Source organism: Penaeus monodon, chromosome 35, assembly GCF_015228065.2.
Source record: "Penaeus monodon isolate SGIC_2016 chromosome 35, NSTDA_Pmon_1, whole genome shotgun sequence".
Classification (NCBI taxonomy): domain Eukaryota; kingdom Metazoa; phylum Arthropoda; class Malacostraca; order Decapoda; family Penaeidae; genus Penaeus; species Penaeus monodon.
In genome coordinates, this window is record NC_051420.1 from 1,271,189 (window position 1) to 1,293,688 (window position 22,500).

At 34.5% G+C, this 22,500-nt stretch overlaps 1 protein-coding gene across 1 annotated transcript in view; it reads left to right on the forward strand.

The window, feature by feature from the left end:
- Nucleotides 1-22,500, forward strand: part of LOC119594963 (anoctamin-10-like) — a 39,723-nt gene that overhangs the window by 3,895 nt on the left and 13,328 nt on the right. Inside the window, 6 exon segments of the mRNA XM_037944089.1 lie at nucleotides 11,146-11,303; nucleotides 15,557-15,673; nucleotides 16,766-16,861; nucleotides 18,349-18,523; nucleotides 20,026-20,142; nucleotides 21,601-21,714. Coding sequence (XP_037800017.1) covers nucleotides 11,217-11,303; nucleotides 15,557-15,673; nucleotides 16,766-16,861; nucleotides 18,349-18,523; nucleotides 20,026-20,142; nucleotides 21,601-21,714 — 706 coding nt within the window. The 5' untranslated portion in view covers nucleotides 11,146-11,216.

Below are 22,500 nucleotides of genomic sequence, written 5' to 3' on the forward strand. Positions count from 1 at the left end.
ACACATCCGTTCTGCGCTGGGTCTACGGAGATATTCGATTTTCTCACCGATTTTTATAACGTCGACTCGAATCCCTGTACTTCTCACGCTGTAGGGATGGCCGCTCAAGTTGTCGTTAACGCTCCTTTGGGGAAGTTTATAGACACGCTCCCTTGATTTCTCCATTTTTCGCCCGGGTCTGTGGGGACAAAACCTGCGGATTATTGTAATTATTCTACGCCCGTTTTCTTGGGGGGGGAGGGGGGTATTTCGGAGTTAGCCAGTTCTGTAAGAGTAGCATCGAACGCTCTTCTAAAAAAAAAGAAAGATAAAAAAAAATTGCATATATGCTCCCTTATCTTTTTATTTCGGTACTAGGGGGACATTACCTTGGGGTTATTATTAGACTCGTTACACTCCCATTTTGCGCTTGGGAAGACCGGAGATAATGAAGTCAAGAGGAGTACCTTACATCAATTCTGTAACTCGCTCGTTACAAGAGTACCATTTAAGTCGTATAGTGCTCTTTTAGACTGAAAAACAATATATATATATATATATATATATATATATATATATATATATATATGTGTGTGTGTGTGTGTGTGTGTGTGTGTGTGTGTGTGTGTGTGTGTGTGTGTGTGTGTGTGTGTGTGTGTGTGTGTGTGTGTGTGTGTGTTGTGCGCGTGTTTGCTCGTTTATATCATATATTCATGGATGATAATAGTTATTATACATCTATTCTGCGCTCGGACTTAAAAATATTCAGTTAAACATGACGATTTCATAACTATGATTGAGTCTTGGTAATTCTCCCTAATTGTGTGCCGCCTAGGTTTCCATATGCAGTTCTTAAAATATATTGATAATGATAATATTGATGATGATATTGATGATGATATTGATGATAATGATAATGATAATAATAATGATGATAATCGTAATGATGATGATGGCGATAATGATGATAATATGGATGATATTGATAATGATGATGATATTGATAATGATGATGATATTGATAATGATGATGATGATATTGATATAGATAATGATAATAATTATTATTATGGTGACGATAATCATGATTACATAATGCTCCTTTATCCGCTATATATAATATTTATTGTACTCATATATCCTCAGACAACGCTTTCACGTCCTTATAAAGAATGACTGTAGAAATATTTCTCGTTACATAGTTTCAGAAACCTTAAATTCCGAAGTAGCGCCTCGGTTCCTTGTGAAACTCTGGCCACAATACCTCCGATAATTCCCAAGTGCCACTTAAGCCAGTATAACCCACTCGCTCCAGTACTTCAGAAATATCAAGTTCTCAAGTAGCAACTCGATTATTCAAAGTCTCCCGCAGAGGATTGCTTTCAGAGACCTTAATTTCACGAGGAAGTCCCTATAACTTGCTGTTTATTTTGTTTTGAATTCCATAATTCATCGTCAAATATAATATGATTCAGAGTTCAGTAATTACCTGTCTTAATCTACTCCAAGCTATCGTGTGACGCTTTTTTTTTTTAAAGAACCCTCATTAAATCCTCCATAATTGCTCTTCTCTCTCTACCCCGAGCCATCCCATAGCATGCTTTACCACCATGGCGACAGGACCGTAAACTATGAACCGTATTCATGTTGACAAATGTATAAGAGGTGTGAATGAGAACGAATACCTTCACAATACAAGCGATGTATTCGACCGGTTTCGATTGTATCTTCGTCAGAAAAAAAACATGTATTTCTGACGAAGATATAATCGAAACCAGTCAAATGCATCTCTTGTACTGTGAAGATATTCATTCTCATTCATACCGTAAACTATGCAGGTCTCCGGCAGGAAAACTGGGGCAATGTGGATGAGTTACTGGAATGAGGGGCTGAGGTCAAAATACCGAGGGAGGAGGGGGAAAGGAGGGAAGGGAGAAGAGGGGAAGGAGGGAAGAGGGGGTAGGGGGATAGGAGGGAAGGGGAAAGGGGGAAGGGGGGAAGGAAGAGAAGGGGGGAAAGGGGAGAAGGTGGTCTTGAAATTCTGCCAAAATTTCTGCTTACTGATGCGCCCCGGCGTTGGAATTCATGAACAAGACTTAAATCAGGCTCATGAGAGAGAGAGGGAGTGACTTGCTGGAGGGAGAGAGTGATTGAGCGAATGGGGTTTCTCCCTTGAGGAATGTGCGAGTTGTACACACACGTACACACACACACACACACATATACACACACACAAACACACGCACGCACACACACACACACACACACACACACACACACACACACACAGATAATATTGGACAAGTTGGAAAACTGCTTCTTCTTAATATGAATCATTCGCACATAACGTAATGAAACTATAGTAAGAATTGCAAAAAACTAGAGACTGAATATGAATTACATTTGCAGGAAAATTTGTGAAATCTTGCCTTTAGACATTAGAGTTTATATAAAAAATTATTGACCTTGTGACTCATATTTTATATATTCGCATAATGTCAACCATATTAAGGTATTCTCACTTGTTAGCTTTCTGTGTTTCCTTAAAATATGACATGATTCACTACATATATATATATATATATATATATATATATATATATATATATATATATATATATATCTATATATATATATAATATATGCATATGCATATTACATATTACATATGCAATACGTATAACACCCCCCACACACACACACACACCACACACACCACATATAATAACTATATATATATATATATATAATATATATATATATTATAATATATATATATATATATGATTATATTAGTTATTTGCCTATACATATGCATTACCTTATATTAGTATATTTTAATATATTTATAAGTATATATATAGCATACTATAGTTTTAAATTATGATATACAGTTACATGCACACAACACACAGCACACACACCACACACCCCAACAGACACACACTACACCACACACAGCCCACACACACACACACACACCACAGGCCACACACACCAACGTGTGAGTGTGTGCGTATATATAGTATATATATATATATATTATTATATATATATATATATATATATATATATAATATATTCTTTTTAATTATAATATATTTTAATATAATATATATATTTTATTAAAATTATATATGGATGTATGATTATATTATATATATGTTATAAAATTATATATAATATATATATATATATATATATAAAAATATATATATCTTGGGGGTGTGTCTGTGTTTTGTTTTTACTATGTGTATTGAAATTTTAATCATATGTATGCTATATTGTATTATATGTATATAATATATATATATAAAATAAAATTATATATAATAAAAATATTTAAATATATATATATAATATATAATATATATATTTTATATATGGACACACACACACACCCACAACACACACACACCATAAAAATTATATATATAAAATATTTAATAATATATATAAAATTTTTTTAATTAATATATATAATATATTTTATATATATATAAAATATTAAAATTATATATATGTTGTTGTATATAGTATATATATATATAATATTATAATATATATATATATATATATTAATATTATAAAATATATATATATATATATTTAAAATTTATATATACATTAAATAAAAGATATGAAAAAGAAAAGCGGGGGGGAAAAAGGAGAAAAAAAGAAAAAACTAAGCAAGGGAGAGCAAAGGGCGGGAAAAAAAAAACCTCTGCATTCTTCCTTTTTCGGAACACTGTTGTTTAGCCCTCTTCCTTCTCGGTTTTTTTATCGAAAACCCACGATTTTCGAGTTGGTGACCGTGAGGAATGGTAAAGAAAAGGGCCCAGTTTTTTAAGAACTTATTTCAGTTTCGATGCTCCCAAATCTCCTTTCCCGGGTTTCCCCCTTCCTAAAACTTGGACAAAATTCCCCATTCTTTCCCCCCAACTTTGGAAATTCTCCCCTTCAATTTTGACAAAAGGGCCTTTTTTTTTTTTTCCCCCCCCCCAGACTGACTCAGACCTTTCTCTCCTTTATTTCGGCGAAAAGAGCACTTTTCCTTTCCCTGTTTTTGAGTGAAATCATCATTTTTTTCTCGGGTTTTAACTTTTTTTTTTTTTTAACTCTAAAGATAAAAACGATCAGGGGTTTTCCTCGTTAAGCAGACTCCGTTTCCAAGATTTTTTCGTTATACTTTAGCATTTCCCAAGGTATCTGTTAAAATATTTGCTTCCTGTCTACGAAAAGATGCAAAGGCCCCCAAACAAAATAGATGTTTTTTTAAATCATTGGTTTAAATTAAAATCCAGTGCCCTCTGTTAAACCTTCAAAAAATCGAACTGTTTCTATTAAAATTTAAAAAAATTCCCCAAATCCCCCCATCGCCGCCCCCCCCCCCATAAAAAAAAAAAAAAAATCTTTTTTTTTTCTTTTCTCAACTAAGGAAACCGAAGAAACGTCTTTTCGCTTTGCAAAGCGACACTCTGCAAATCGGGTATCAAAAGCCATTGTTTTCCCCAATTTCCTCACGTCTTTAAATTGAAGGTCTTCCTAACTCAGGCTGAAAGGTGCCTCTCTCCGTGCCTGCTTCCTTATGTCTTTCTGTTGTCCCTCGGTGCCTGTTTTCTCACGCTTTTCTGTTGTCTCTTAGTACCCTTTTCTATTCCTTTCCGGTATCTCTCGGCACTTGCCATTTCTTTCCAATATTCTCTTCGGTGTGTCTCGTTATCAATATCTGTCAATTTTGTCTCTCGGTATTAGTATCCGCATTCGTCACTGTTGCCTCTCATTATTAGTATTCTTATTTATCCATGCTTTCTGTTGCCCACATTTTAAAAGTTAATTTCTTTCATATATTACTATACCTAATAAGTACTGTTATCGTTTGCTCATTTCGGTTGGCTCACCACTCACAGTTCTTATTCATGTCTTATTTTTTTCTTTTTTCATTCTTTTTTTCCCTCTTGTTATTATCCAATTTTTTACTGTCTCGCCCCCACCACTAGGATGGGAAAAAAACGTTAATTAAAAGCGTCTCTCGCACCGTACGCTATTCGTGTCCTGCGTCCCCGGGATACTATAAATATTTGTGACTTGTCTATCAGTATTAGCATACTCACTCATTAATGTTGTCTCTGAGCACCAGTATCCCTTACTGCTGTCTCTCAGCTTAGCATACGAAAAACACTATTGTTTGCCAGTATTAGTATACTTAATAATTTCTGCTACCTGTGAGCACCATGCAGCATTAATCTCTCTTCTGCATCACTGCCGTGTTCCACTATTAAAATTTTAAATATATTCAAACCGTGTTCCTTAAAAAAATTTTATTTTTCCCCTTTAAAGGGAAATTTTCGCCTGAAGTGGCTAAAACTCCCTTTCATGAAGACTCGACTTAATTAATTGGGGGGTGGCCTTCGCTTCCCCAAAATTTACGTAGGGTTTTGAAAGGGCTTTCTGGGTAAAAAAGGGACAAAAAATGTGGCATAGAGCGTAAACTTTTGGGAAAAAAATTATAGAAAATTTATAAACTGGTAAAGCTTGGTACACATCACCGGGTGCTTTTATTTCGCATAGAAAATCTTCAGCAAAGAAATGTAGGTCTAGCGAAATATTAACGAAAACGGACCGTTAAAAAAAAAAAAAAAAAAAAAAAAATATAAATATATAATATATTATATATTTTTTTTTTTTTTTTTTTTTTTTTTTTATTTTTTTTTTTCTTTCTTTTTTTTTTTTTTTTTTAACCTGGAAAGTAAATTAAAATCGAAAATTTTAGTGGAAAAAACATGAACATACCTAGACATCTAACCACAATTAGAAGACGTCAGTAGAATAGCAAGTTTTTTTTTTTTTTGCATGTAATAAACCTCAATCCACTATAAATTCGTAACAAATAGATAGTCGAGCTGATAACATCCAAGGCAATTGAGAATACCAATGTCAAATAACAGTAACGATTTTTTTCTCTCTCTGCTGTAAGCTTTATTCTGACGACCAATGGTTTTAAAAAAAATGTCGAACTGGGGGTCCAAAGGAGAAATTTTGATATAGACCAAACCCTTTTAAATATTTTTACTGACTACAGATTCAAACATAAATGGCATAATCGTAATGCAAAACAAATACGAAAGGCATTTTTACAGTTTGATGATCATTAACAGTTCGTGAATCGATAGAATGACATGTGTAATATTAACAATAAATCAAACAAACAAACAAATAACTGAAAACCACAAGAGCAGCAAACTCGAAGAAAAAAAACAAGCTAGTTTGGCAGTCAGACCCGTACACAGGAGGATGACTGTTGGAAAATCATTCAACCGTAGTTACACATTTTTCGTAAAGCCTGAAATTCGAAAGCGAAGCCTGTCGGAAACCCCCTACAGAAACTCGGAATCAATGTGTAACGTAAGACTCTCTCTTATTTTGTGAATAACAGTTGTCCTGCTCTATATGAAAGTCTGTTTACCGTGCAGACCAGTTTCTTATTCTATACCTAGGTACGTGTATTCTAAAAAAAAAAAAAAAATCTTTCAAAAATCAGTTTCATTTTTTCTATACCTAGGTACGTGTATTCTAAACAAAAAATATTTATTTGTACCAACGTGGAGTAGCTGTACCCAAGCATTGCGCGAATGCCACACTGACCTAGCATAAACTGGACACTGTTTGGGTAAACCGTCTTTTCGAATGAGTTGTTTGGTAGTTTTGAAGATTTCTGTTTATCTGGAGAAATATATTTATTTTGGGGAGTTTCAGCTTTTTTACGGTTTTAGTTTATTTACGCTCTTTATGGAATTTTCTTGTGAAGAAATTATATATCTACACTAGTATGTATTATCGTTATCATTGTTTGTAGCGGTTGTGAAAGTAGTATATTCTGATACGTATGCTTATTATTATTGTTATAGTTGGTTATTATTGTTATTATTGTTGTTGGTTATTATCATCATCGTCATCGTCATGATCATTATTATTATTATTATCATTACATTAATTGATAATAATAATAATAATGATAATAATAATAATAATAATAATATTATTATTATTATTATTATTATTATTATTATTATTATTATTGTTATTATTAATATTATCATCATCATCATCATCATCATCATCATCATCATCATCATCATCATCATCATCATCATCATCATCATCATCATCATCATCATCATCATCATTTTAGTAATATTGTTGTTGTTAGCATCATCATTACATTATGTATTTCTGACGAAGATTAATCGAAACCGGTCAAATACATCACTTGTTTTGTGAAGATATTCTCATTCATACCTTTTATGAATCATTATTATAGTTATTACTATCATCAGTTATTATTATTATTATTATTATTATTATTATTATTATTTTCTGAATCATTGTTATAGTTATTATTATCATCAGTTATTATTGTTATTATTATTATTATTTTTTTTTTCTATATATTATTATATTATTATTCATTATATTTTTTATATTATTATTTTATATTCTATTATAATAATATCTTTATTATTTTTTATTAGTAGTACTTTTTACTTTTTTATTATTATTATGCTTTATTGTTTTATATAGTTATCCTTATCTTTTATATATCATTATTACTTTATTCTTATTGTGATTTTTATTATAGTACTATATTGTTATTATTATCTTACTATTATTATTATTGTTGATACTACATCACTTATCTATATTTTCATTATCATTAAATTTTATTTTTATTTATTATTATTATTATTATTATCAATTATTACATGTACTACTACGCTTGACTATAGATATAATACACACATAGTATCATCTTTCTAATGGGTTAATATTTTCGTTTCTAAAGTTCATGTGCCTTATATGCAGTTACTTGCGAGTATATCAGTATTTATATTTATGTTGACGAGTATATTAATATTTCTCTTACTATTAGACAGTTGAAGATCTTTCTTAAATACGTTCTTAGGGCTTCAAAATAAGTTGTGGAAGAATGAACAAAATCCAGTTGGAACGGACGTCATATTCTCTGTTTAAGAGGATTCACACTAAACTTCGATTTATATATATTTTGCGCTATTAGTAGATAATTGTGTTAGGTTTATCACGAGCGGGCACCAAGCTTGTTTACGAACTTCAGTAGTGTGTAAGCATGGGTTTTGTTTTGTTTATATGGTACTAGGTACGTTTTTACCACATATACATACAGTTTATTGTTTTCTGTCTCTGATCTATATCCTCCGTTTACTTGCTGTGTATGTGTTGTTGTGTGGTTGTGTGTGTGTGTGTTGTGTGTGTGTGTGTTGTGTGGTATGTTGTGTAGTGTGGTTGTGATGTGTCTGTGTCTGTGCTGTGTCTATGTCTATGTCTGTCTATGTTGGACTTCGGCTAAATTATCTATAGTCAATGGTTGAATATATATGTGATGAGTGAAAAAAATCCACTGCACTAAGAGAAAAAAATATAGAAAAAAATAGTGTAAATGGATATATAGTAAGATACTTCAAACAGCCGGGGATAGTTTGGTTAACTGCCTATCAGTAGCTTTAAACGCCTTGTTTACGCCAATTTCAGAATCATATTGAAACACCATTAAGACAAAATCAGCTTTTCTTAAACTAGTAGCAAAAAAAAGAAAAAAGAAAAAGAGAAGCCCAAGCGTAATTCCAACAGATCTAAGACAAATCAGAACACTTTGGGGGCTCTGTTGTGGGAGACCGCATCGATCTATTGCTTGGGCGCGAGGGCGGAATAATGTATATTTTCACGTAGTATTTGCCGTGCAGTACAGATAACAATGGTGATGATCATCACCATCATCTCATTGTCATCATCAATCGACCATCATACATCATCATCATCATCATCATTCATCATCAGTCACTCATCATCAAACATCATCACATATCATCATCATCATTGTATATTATTATATTTTATATTAACAAACTACTACTATACTATTTTTATTATTTTATTACCTACTCTATACTACTACTACTATACCTATTATTATGTGTTATTATTATTAGTATATTGTTATTATATGTTCATTAACTTATGAGATTATTACTATTATTATTATTGTTGTTATCACTATTATTGCTATTTTTATTATTTTCGTAGTTGTTATGTTGTCTGCTTTCATCATCATATGATTCACCATCTTTAAGTGTTTTTAGCGAAACAATTCCGATGTGAGGAACTTGGACTACTTAAATCAGACATCACCGACCGCGAATTTGGCTATTTTCGTTCAACTTTGCCCCGTAAAATCGTTAATCCCGTGGCTGAATGTCAATTGTACAGGATTTGAAGAAAGAAATGACTGAATTTGAATATAATGACATTAGCGAGTTACAAAAACGATTTCATTGGGATAATTAACATGCGTCCTGTATGTCAAAATGCGATGTGTGTGCATTTATTGATTAAACTGTCTGCATGTATGCATTTATGTGTGTGTGTGTGTGTGTGTTGTTGTTCGTGTATTTGTAAGCGTGTCTATCAGGAACTATATTATTTATGTACTAACCTATCTGCTCGTTTTTCCCGTTTCCTCCATCAACACACGCGCACGTACGCACACACACACACACACAAACACACACACACACACAACACACACACACACACACACACGACACACACACAACACACATCACACACACTACATATATCTGTAAATATACATATATATATATATATATAATAATATTATATAATATAAATACATCATACATGGTGTGTACAATATATTACACATATGAATTTGTATATATTATATATATATATAATATATAATATATAATATATATATAAACATATATATATATAAATAAAATATATATAATATTTATATATCTATATATATAAATATTTGTTTGTTTATTGTTGTGTGTGTTGTACGGGTGTTGTTTACGTTGGCTTGCGTGGGTATGCGTCTGGTCGTCGTGCTTGACTCTTATATCATTTGAAGTTTGATAACCCACCACATATAAACACTACAAGACATACATATAATCTGCACTCAGTACGTCACTAGCCGGGACATCTGACCTTAGTGAGTGGTACTTTAAAGATAACTCGTCAACGATCAGATATAAAATGTACCTACGCTTTGATGCGATGTTACTTATAATACACACACGGGAACACACAACACGAAAGACACACACACACACCACAACAACACATACCACACACAACATATATATATATATATATATATATATATATATATATATATATATATATATACATATGTATATATATATATATATATATACATATATGTGTGTGTGTGTGTGTGTGTGTGTGTGTGTGTGTGTGTGTGTGTGTGTGTGTGTGTGTGTGTGTGTGTTTTTTTTGAGAGGAAGGGAGATAAGAGAGAGAGAGAGAGAGAGAGAGAGAGGAGAGAGAGAGAGAGAGAGAGAGAGAGAGAGAGAGAGAGAGACAAGAGAGAGACAAGAGAGAGACAAGAGAGAGAAAGAGAGAGAGAGAGAGAGAGAGAGAGAGAGAGAGAGAGAGAGAGAGAGAGAGAGAGAGAGAGAGAGAGAGAGAGAATCCCGAAGAGAAAAACAACAAATGACTACAAATCAAGAGATCAACCTCACCTCAGTCCAGGTTAATTAAGCAATCCATCTCCATCCAAATAGGTATACGCAAGCACAGACTCTACACATGATAAACTTATTTATTTGTGTCAATGAAATTCAAAAGCACGAGTGTGGGAGATGCGTAAGACTTGCGACCTCAGAAGCTGAAGACTATGACTAGCTTGATGCTAACATGTTGCTAGCAATGGCCCGGCGCGGCTAGTAATTGCCTATTGGGATTCCATGGTCATGCACGTCCTGGAATAATGTTGCATGTGTGCATGGTTGCATTGTTGGTATTACGTAATCAAAATAAGCACATAATTTCTCACACGTACGCACACATGCGCTCGTGCGCGCGCGCACACACAGACACACAGAAACACACACACACGCACGCAAGCACACGCACGCGCACGCGCACGCACGCGTGCATACACACACACATACACACATATGCGCGCGCACGATGATATACCTTTGCATATATGCACATGTACACCTGACGCGTTCTGACGTGTTTCGTTGCACCCACATTAATTCTAGACCTAACTATGCATCTTGTCCTTCCCAGCCTGCTCCACGTCCCGCAACACTGTCACGTGACCTCCCTGACCTGAACTGACCTCAACTGACTTCACAAGCATGCAGTCCTCGGACAGTGACGAGGATGTAGATTCTCCCGACGGGCCTGGGTCATCCCACATCCCACCCACCATCTACGTCATCAAGGTAACTGTCGGGAAGGATGTCGGCTTTTGGGATAACCTCGTTTGTCTCATCAGCTTTAAAAAAAGGTGGAAGGTTTAAGTTCGTTGAATATGTATAAAATTTCATCTCACTAGTCTTATAAGATGGCATTATGAGTTCGTTGGGGTCAAATTTTTTTTTTTTTCAAATCATATAATTGTGCATCTTGTTGATTTTAAAAGATGATATGCCTAACTTCGTCGGGGTAAAATCTTTTGAAATTTTATAAAATTATATTTTACTAGTTTTATAAGATGATAAGTTTAAGTTCGTTAGGGATAATGCCTTTTACACACCAACACAATGTGTTAAGTGTTATCTTTATTGATATAACTTACATAAGTAGGATACGTTACATTGCCACTAGGGAAAATTTGCATAGCCGTAGCAGATTTCCAGATCAAACAGTTAATCATTATTATTATCATTTATTAAGATAATTTTTATAAAAAAGGGAAGATCTTATAATATCACTTACGAAGATTTTTAAAAAGCTTTGCAAATTAATAACTGACCTTTATTAATATAACTCTCACAAAAAATAAAACAGTGTTATCTGGAAATATGTCAGACTTCAGCTAAATAATACCTTTTTTAATGTTTTTGCCTGAATTGCTTTTTACTTGTACTAGTTGTTAAAAGAAAGAGAAAAAAAAAAGTGTGGCATTTCTTGATATGATGTCATTTGGAGAAATGTGTTTGAAAAATAACATTATTTAACCGTTATATTTTCTAATATAACTGAAACAAAAACAAAACCGAACATCTTGGAATTATGATCATTATTTTCTTTGTTGTTATTATTATGACTATTAGTATTGTCATTGTTATTATTATCATTATTATCATCACCATCATTATTATTATTTTTATTTTAGTATGTTTTTTACTATTGTTTGTTATTATTATTGTTGTTGTTGTTACTCATTATTATAATAATTATTATTGTTATTTATTATCATCTTTATTATTATTATTATTATTATTATTATTATTATTATTATTACCATTATTGTTTTTATCATCATCATGATTATTACCATTATAATCAAGCTTAAAAAAAAAAACGAAAAAACGACGTTTCACATTTACTTTTAGTAATAATACAAAATAAAAAGAAACTGATTTTTTTTTTTTTTGTATAATGAATTTCAGGGGGGAAAATATGAAAAACGTCTTCATGAGAGATATTTATAGAAGAAAATCGTGAAAGGAAAAAAAAAATGGTGGATATAACTTCCTTTTTCCTTTTTTTTTTTTTTGGCGGGAAAAAGAGGAGAGACAATTTAAGAAGAAAAGAAAACGGGAATAATTAGCAAAGCGTGAGAAGGAAAGAGAAGAGGCAAAACCAGGAAGAAAACGAAGGAGACGAATAATATTAATAATCCCATAAATAAAGGAAAAGAAACACAAAGAAAGAATGGGAAACGCTGGACGAATGATAAGGAAAATGAAGTAAGGAAAAGTGCAAATGAAAGAAAACACCCCCCAAAAAAGAAGAAAAAAAAAGAAAAAGGAGGAGAAAGAAGAAGGAAACAAAAGAGAAACGGAGGGAAAGATAAAGAAATGAGAACGAAGAACAAAATAATAATAAAATAATAATAATAAAATAATAAAAAACGAAGGGCGTCCATCTTTGCAAAGCCCCAACCCAAGGGACACAATTCATATCCGAATTCTTCGATTTAAGGTTTCACCATCTTCAGCAATTGTTATTTCTTTAAAATAAATAAATAATAATAATCTGTAATATATTGATGATAAAAAAAATCGATCAACATTCCTGGCCGCGACCTCGTGACATTGAGCACAAGAAGGATTTAAGAAGTAAATGAGAAGAAATAGAGTAGGAAAAATAATCAAGATGCTACGAACGGAGGAGAATGGAAAAAAGAAAGAGAAAGATCGAAAATGGAAACACGAGAAAGAGAGAAGGCAACTTGAGAGAAAGTGACAGAGAGAATTCGAAAAAAAGCAAAAGTGAGACAAGGGAACAGGTGAAAACAAAATATTAAATTTCGTTGCGGGAATGAAGGAATTGGCGGAAACTCCGTGCCAGGCAAGGGAGATGTTACCGTCTTTTAGGCACACACACACGCTCACATACGCTCACATACGCTCACATACGCACACATTCACACACACACACACACACACACACACACACACACACACACACACACACACTGTGCGGCGTGTGTTGTGTGTGTATATATATATATATATCTGAAATATATAATATATATGAGATATTTATTATATATATAACAAAAGAAACAAGTGAAAACAAAGACAAAAATGAAAGAAAAATATAGACACAATAAGACAAACAGTAAAGAAGAAATAGAAACAGAAGAAAGGACAGAAACGGAGAGCACGGAGGTAAAAGAAAATAGCATTCTTGATTTTCAGTTTGAGGATGTAAAAGCATCTGTGCAGGTTCGTCTAGCTTTGTTGCGGACAGACTAACTTCCTTGTGAACAGAAGCCAACCTTTCACATTTCTTTCTTATAGTGTTGAATGTTTGTATATATTCTTGTAAATACTTGGTAAAGTTACAGAAGCTTAGTGCGACAGGGTGGGTTAAAAGCCTGTGTGATACAGATGCCTTTGTAGATTTCAGCTTCAGATGTTTGAGGCATCCATGTCATTCCTTTTAAAACCCAAGAGCTCAGATCTCTTAGATATTTCGATTTGATGACGTGAAGAGATATTTGTGCAAATTTATCCATGATCAGGAGATATATTAGCCATAGGCTTGTTCAGTAAGAATTTTAGTTCTTGAATGTTCTGTAAACTTCCTCTTTGACTATGCGGTGTGAATTCATCCAATTATGGCTCTTGAGACGACTTTTATGTTTTCAATAATAACAGCAAACAAGGTGGGACCAAGAAAACAGTCTTGCGGGACCCCATGTTTGTGTTTCAGGTTGGTTTGGTTTCGTATATCCCACAGACACTGTATTTATTATTATACTTGTTATTATATGTGGAGGTTTGCAACTCCTCCTCCTTTGCAACCTGTATTATACACTTCCACGCATATGTTTTCCTGCTTTATGATATTGTACGTTTTTTCACAAAACAAAAATGCTGTAATTATATGATGTCGCGGACTGAAGCTAATGATTTTCTCCATTAGCTTGCAAATGCAACTGGCGAGAGAAATCGGTACGTGAACCCATTGATGTTGCAGACACGTTACAAGGATTAGGAATGAGAAAGGTACATTCACGAAAGACACATTGCTTACTCCATAGCTCTTTGTTACAAAGGTTCAGAAATATTTTGTCGTGTTCCTAGTACGTGGCGATTCGTTTGTTAATGAATACTGTCCTTATCTTGAGTATCTTTTGTAACAGACGTGATACGCAGATTCATTTTCTGTGCAATCGCCCCAGTGGAGATCTTTGCCATATACGCTATCAAATAAGATTACAACTTTGATTAAGGAGACGTGCTGTATAGCGTTTGTTCAGCTATCTTGAATATTTATCTAGCCTTAATAGTATATGACAATCGTATTAATGGGTAGTAGGTCAATACATCAGATCATTTTAGTCGCCCTTTGTAACTGCTCTCCTGAATACCTCATTTAAGCATTGAGAGTATTTGTCCCTGGAATATTATGCATGGTGTATAAACGACTCTTTAAAGATGTGTACCTCCTTTTTGATAATTTCCAGGTCCTAGTAATGTATATAAAAACGTCCAGGTCTTTGAAGTCTCCATCCACGGTCCTTACTTACGAGAAATAGTTTCAAAACTTTCCAGATTAAGTCTCTTAAGGGAGGCTGGACTTCACACACACACACACACACACACACACACACACACACACACACACACACACACACACACACACACACACACACACACACACACACACACACACACACACACACACACACACACAGTAAATGGAATTATTAAGCCAGCTGCTGTGTGGTTTTCGTTGACTGAAACAATAATTATTAAGCATATGCATAACGTTATGGTTCAAATGATTACAGTAGTAATAACAATAATAAAATGATGATGATGATGATGATGATAATGATAATAATAATATTAATGATGACAATAATAATGTAAATATTAATATTAATAATACTAATACTAATGATAATAATAATACTAATGATAATAATAATAATAACAATGATAATAACAAAAACAAAAATAATAACAATAATAACAGCTGTTTGATTTCATTTCATCTCCTTTCCCTCCAGTTCAGAGATGGCTTAGCGAGGGAGGCAGTCGAGTGGTTAATTGAGAAGATTGAAGCCAAACACAAGTATGGAGGCGCCGAGCTGCTGGTTAGATGCGAACCCCAGAAACAGGGGCAGGTGAGGAGATCTGTCGTTGATTTCGCTCGCTCGTGCATGCTCTCTCTCTCTCTCTCTCTCTCTCTCTCTCTCTCTTCTTTCTCTTCTTTCTTTTTCTTTTCTTTCTTCTCTCTTCTCTTTCTCTCTCTCTCTCTCCTCCCTCTCCTCTCTCTCCTCTCTCTCCTCTCTCTCCTCTCTCTCTCTCCTCTCTCTCTCTCCTCTCTCTCTCTCTCTCTCTCTCTCTCTCTCCTCCGCTCCTCCCTCCCTCTCCCTCTCTCTCTCTCTCTCTCTCTCTCTCTCTCTCTCTCTCTCTCTCTCTCTCTCTCTCTCTCTCTCTCTCTCTCTCTCTCTCTCTCTCTCTCTCTCTCTCTTCTCTCTCTCCTCTCTCTCTCTCTCTCTCTCTCTCTCTCTCTCTCTCTTTCTCTCTTTCTCTTTCACTATCACTCACTCACTGTCTCCCTCTCCCTCTCCCTCCCCCTCCCTCCCTCCCTCCCTCCTTCATTCTTACGTAAAAGGTAACCCTATAAACATTTGACCTCCAGCGTTACACAGAATGACTATGAATTCATTCTGTTAAATCAGATTTAAACAAGGAGTTTGAAACAGGAAGGTTTGTATATTAGATAATCAAATACCGAACTAAAAGAGGGTTTAAAAGGAGGTTTATAGATTGGATCATTAAGTAAATCAAGCATTCAAAAACCTAAGGAAAAGAGCATTTAAATGGGTGGGGGGGTTATGAATTCGATAATGAAGTAAATCAAGTATTCAGAATAAGTACACACACACACACACACACACACACACACACACACACACACACACACACACACACACACACACACACACACACACACACACACACACAAAAAAAAAAAAAAAAAAAAAAAAAAAAAAAAAAAAGGAGAGAGAGAGAGAGAGAGAGAGAGAGAGAAGAGAGAGAGAGAGAGAGAGAGAGAGAGAGAAGAGAGAGAGAGAGGAAAGAGATTGAATGAGAGAGAGAGAGAGAGAGAGAGAGAGGAAGAGATTGAATGAGAGAGAGAGAGAGAGAGAGAGAGAGAGAGAGAGAGAGAGAGAGAGAGAGAGAGAAACTAAATGACCCTTGTATTCCAGGGAGTGTCTGTGCATGTCTCGGCGACCAAGATCAAACTCCTGGAGGTGGCGGAGTCGGTGGAGCTGCAGAAGAAGGCCGGGAGTGGGCTGATACAGGTGAGAATCGGGACTTATTCGAGGTGCGGAGTCGGGCTTCAGACAGATTTTTTCGGGCTTATACAGGTGATGATTAGGAGTATAGAGATTTATTTTATTATTTTTTTTTTTTCAAAATCGGGATGATACGGGTGAGAATCTGGCGTAATCCGGAAGAGAGTTAAGAAATACAGGTTGAGAAGCGGGACTTATTCAGGTGGGGAGGTGGGCTTATATAGCTAACGATTAGGAGTATGGAGACTTTTTTGTGTTTTTGTTTTTTGTTTGTTTGTTTAATCGGGATGATACGGGTGAAAATCTGGCGTAATCCGGACGGGTTGAGAATGGGCCTTTATACGGGTGGGGAACGACCATTCAGGTGGGGAGTCGGGTTTATATAGGTGAGGATTAAGAGTATGGAGAATAAAAAAACAAAAGACTTATACAGGTGAGATTCAGGTTTACGTTAGAATCAGGCTTATATAAGTGAGAACTGGGCTAGTATATTTTTTTTCTTTTCTTTTTTAATGGGCTTTTACAGATAAAAATCGAGTTTATTCAGGTGAGCACCAGGTGAGACTTGCTACTGGTTGTCAAAATCACTTTTTGTCCAGTATAGAAAGAAATCTGAAATTAAAAAAAAGAAAGAAAATAGGCTGGTCAGTAACAAAAACAGTTTGTTCTGAGAATTTCTTTTTGATGTGTCGAAGAATATATGACAAAGGGTAATGGAAAGAAAAGTAAATAAACTGATAATTGGTTTTGAGATTTTTTTATTTTCTATTTTATTTTTTATTTTTTTATTTGTTTATTTATTTATTTATTTATTATTTATTTATTTTTACGGTGTGAGGGTGATCTGGCAAATAATAGAAAAGTATTAGGAAAAAAAAGTAAATAGATATATATGGTTGAATAAAATCTGATAGGTCAAAGATGGATAAAAAAGGTGATTAGTAAAAAAAATATATATTTTTTTAGTGAGTCGAGGGTTATTTGGTACAGGATAAAATAAAGAAAAAGAAAAAAAAAAAAAACTATTTTTTTTTTCTTTTTTTCCTTTTTTTGTGTGTGTGTATCAGTGAGGGTGTGGTTACTGTTTTGAATATATATATATATATATATATATATATATATATATATGATATATATATATGATACATTGAACATAATTGGCACACGATTCCGCACAACCTCCAACCTTTCACTCCTCCCACACCCCTCTTCCCCTTCGTTGGAAACCCCAAGCCCCTCCGTTGTTTCCATAAGATTTTTCTTCTTAGGGTCACAACTGATTCCTCTTGACCCCCCGACCCCACCACAACCATCGCCACAAGACCACCGGAAGAAACAACGTTCTTCCCTCCCCGAGCCGTTCAACTTGGACAGAATGAAATTCGTTCATCTCAATGTACCAAGTTCTGAAACAGACGATAATGTTTTTTTATATCCCTGCCGGTATCTTGGGGAAAAAAGTTACAATAATATCTACATACAACCCGTTACAGGTAATCAGGTACGGACTGACCATTCTGTATCCGGGTCAGTCCCTGGTACGTCTTGGACCACAGTGTGAGAGATGAATTTCTTCCGTCAGCCCTGTGGAGTCCATCAGGTCAACAGGGGACGGGACTCACGTTCCTGGGTATCCGGAAATCAAGCTCTTTCCGGGACAGTCCCTGGGTGAGTTCCTGTGTAAAAAGGTGTGGACGAGAATGAATATTCTTCACAGTACAAGTCCTGGGTGAGTTCTTGTGTAAAAAGGTGTGGACGAGAATGAATATTCTTCACAGTACAAGTCCTCGGGTGAGTTCTTGTGTAAAAAGGTATGAACGAGAAATGAATAAGAGATGTATTTGACCGGTTTCGACTGTGTCTTCGTCAAAGATACATGATGCAATCGAAACCGGTCAAATACATCTCTTGTATTGTGAAGAATATTCATTCTCATTCACACCTTTTATACATCTGTCAACGTGAATGCGGTTCATCGCGAGTTCTTGTCCTTGATTTACTGGAGGTTAATGATTAATGGTTAATGGTTAATGGTTATGGGAGTGTCAGGACGTGGTATTGTTATTATAATTGTTTTTATTGTTATTGTTGATAATGCTGTTATGATATTTTGCCGTGATCATTATCATCATTACAATTGTTGTTATTATTGTTATTGTCATTATTATTATTATTGTTGCTGTTGTTTTGTTGTTGTTGTTGTTATTATTATTACTATTGTTATTATTGTTATTATTATCATTTTTGTTATTATTATTATTGTTATTATTATCATTTTTGTTATTATTATTATTGTTATTATTATTGTTGTTGTTGTTGTGATCATCATCATCATCTTTATAACAATATTACAAAGTTATATATATACACTTATCCGTATTGATATCAAAGTTATATCTCTGTCGACTAGTTATGTCCCTATATTAAGATTTTATTTCTCTCTATTTATACCCAAATTATGCATAATTATATTCATATCTCAATTTGTATTAAATTATATTCATATGTCAATGCACATTGGACTTATATCAATATACTTTTATAGTTATATGCATATATATTTTTTTGTCACCATATTATTTACACAGATTTTAATTAAATTATATTTATATCTGCATGTCCATCAAAGTTATATTTGCTTGACCATTTATATTCAGAATCATATTTATATACATATTCATATCATATTGTCATTATAACTTTGTTTAGATGTTCGGTAACAGAAACACTGTATTCGTGTTCTGATTATATTAACATTTTATTTATAAATCTAATTATAAGCTATTTTCATTATCATATATAGATTTTTTATGTATACACACACACACGCGCGCGCGCGCACACACACACAACACACACACACACACACACACACACACACACACACACACACACACACACACACACACACACACACACACACACACACACACACACACACACTCAGTGAGTTGAGAACCACTAATAATGGTCATTGGTCAGCCACCCCTGTATAATGACTTAGTCAACTAAATGATATCAACATGGCACCAAGTGTGTGTGTGTGTGTGTGTGTGTGTGTGTGTGTGTGTGTGTGTGTGTGTGTGTGTGTGTGTGTGTGTGTGTGTGTGTGTGTGTGTGTGTGCTCCCGCACTCCCTCACTCATACCCACACCCCCATTCTGTTTCCAGTTAGCGTGTACCTGGCGGAGGATCTCATCACGGACATGTTCCCCCTCCACGATCGACAGGTCTTGGAAAACCTCGCCTCCAGATGGTACAAAGCCATTTTCCAAGCGGCGTCTTTCGGTAAGGCCAGCGCGTCACCTGCGGGGAAGTGTGTGTAGTGTATTGGGTTTTGGGAGGGTGGTAGTTATCGTGTGTTTTTTGTTTTTTTTTTTTTTAGTTATGGTGGGTTTGGGAGATGGTAGTTTTAGTGGGTTTTGTTATGGTGCTTTGGGGAAATGGTGTTTTTGTAGGTTTGAGGATTTTAGTTATGGTGGGTTTGTGGAATTTTAGTTATGGTGGATTTGGTGAATTTTAGTTATGGTGGGTTTCGGAGATGGTAATTATAGTGTTAGGGTGATTTTAGTTATGGTGGGTTTCGGATATTTTAGTCATGGTGGGTTTGGGAGATGGTGTGATGTGTAGATGTAGTGGATTTGGAAAATTGAGTATTATATGTGTATAGTGGAAAATAGAGTGGCATTCTGCTATAATGGGTTCAGAAGATAGTTGGAATGTAATTGGCAGATCTAGTGTTAAGTAGCTATGCTAAGATCTTATTTATATCTCTATATATTCCCAAATTATGCATATAGGTTGTATCCATGCCAATATTATATTCACATCCCCATCTAGGTAGAGTGGGTTTGGAATCTAATGTTGAATCAGCTGTTGTTGGGTTTTGAAGGTAGAATGATAAGTAGATATAGTAGATTTAGAAAATGAAGTGTGATACTCGACAATGGGTTTAGAACGTAATGGTGTGTCTGTAACGTAATGTAATATAACGATAGGCATGGTATATACTATAGTGGGTTTAGAAGATAGAGTGTTATATAACTATAGTGGCTTTACGACATAGCAGATATCGTTGTGAGTTTAGAAGATATATTGTGCTATGCTAGATTTAGGATATATTTAGAAGATACAGTGAAATGTCTTACAGTGGGTTTTAGAAGAGGATGAAATGTAATCATAGATAACTCCCGTAGGTAGCAATAATTTACTCTGAGAGAAGTACTGTTATGAGACCCAGTGGTGTTATTCAGTACAGAGGCAGTAGTAGGAATAAACAGTTCCTGCAACACTGTAAACACTAACTTAAAATCTAGTAGAAGATTATGAGACAATCACAATGAGTATTCAATAAGAGATCGTTAGTAGTTTTTCGTTAGCAACGAAAAATCTACTGGAAAGAGATAGGAATGAAGTCAAGGAATCATAAAAAGACATTATTTTTTTAATCAACCAATAAACCATAAGAGTTATTCAAAACAGAGAAAAAAAAAAAAAAAAAAAAAAAAAGAAGAAAAAAAAAAAACTTCCATAGTCTCCAAAAAAAAAACGTAAACAGGAAAAAAAAACTAGAAGAAAGAAAAACAGATAAAATAAGAAAAAAATAGAGAAAAACAAAACGAAACAAAACAGATAAAGATAAAAACAAAACGAAACAGAACAGATAAAGATAAAAAGCAAAACAAAACAGATAAGAAATACGCAGGTGGTGCCATCGATTCACCTTCAGCCAACTGTGTCTTTCAGGGTCCCTTTTGCCGCAGATCAGACTGCCTACCATTTCTTTGCCATTCCCTAAGAGAAAAGATGTACATGATGACTATGCTGATGCTCCGGGACGTGGAGAGTCTGCCTATACAGGTGATTTGTTTATTTTGATTTGTTATTACTATTATTATTGATTTTTTTTGTTTGTTTGTTTATTAATGTATTTTTTTCTAACGTTGGTTCTGATTTTTTTTTTTTAGGTTTTTTGAATTTTCATTTTGGTTTGCATTTTTTTTCTTTTCTTTTTTTTTTTTTTTATATTTTGTCTCTCTCTCTCTCTTTCTCTCTCTCTCTCTCTCTCTCTCTCTCTCTCTCTCTCTCTCTCTCTCTCTCTCTCTCTCTCTCTCTCTGTCTCTCTCTCTCTGTCTCTCTCTCTGTCTCTCTCTCTCTCTCTCTCTCTCTCTCTCTCTCTCTCCCTCTCCCTCTCCTCTCTCTCTCTTCTCTCTCTCTCCTCTCCTCTCTCTCTCTCTCCTCTCTCCCCCTCTCTCTCTCTCTCTCGTCTTCTCTCTTCTTCTCATCTCTCTCCTCTCTCCTCTCGTCTCCTCTCTCTCTCTTCTCTCTCTCTCTCTCCCCCTTTCCCTCTCCCTCTCTCTCTTCGACAGTATAGAATGACTCATCATTTATTTCAACACCTGCTAACTGCCTCTCTCACGTGACCCCAAGTTCCCTGCGTTTATGTGTTTCTGTTGCTCCCTTTTCAATTAATGAATAAAAAAAAACTCATTCCCCCACCTGACACCCGCCAGCTTAATCTCTGAAGCTTTTACCATGATTTGATTGATTGGAAATGGATGTGCAGTTGCAAGTATAATGCACTGGGTTTTGGGTGCGTTTGTTTGGGATAGTGGTAGTTTTAGTTAACATATTATTAACAAATGG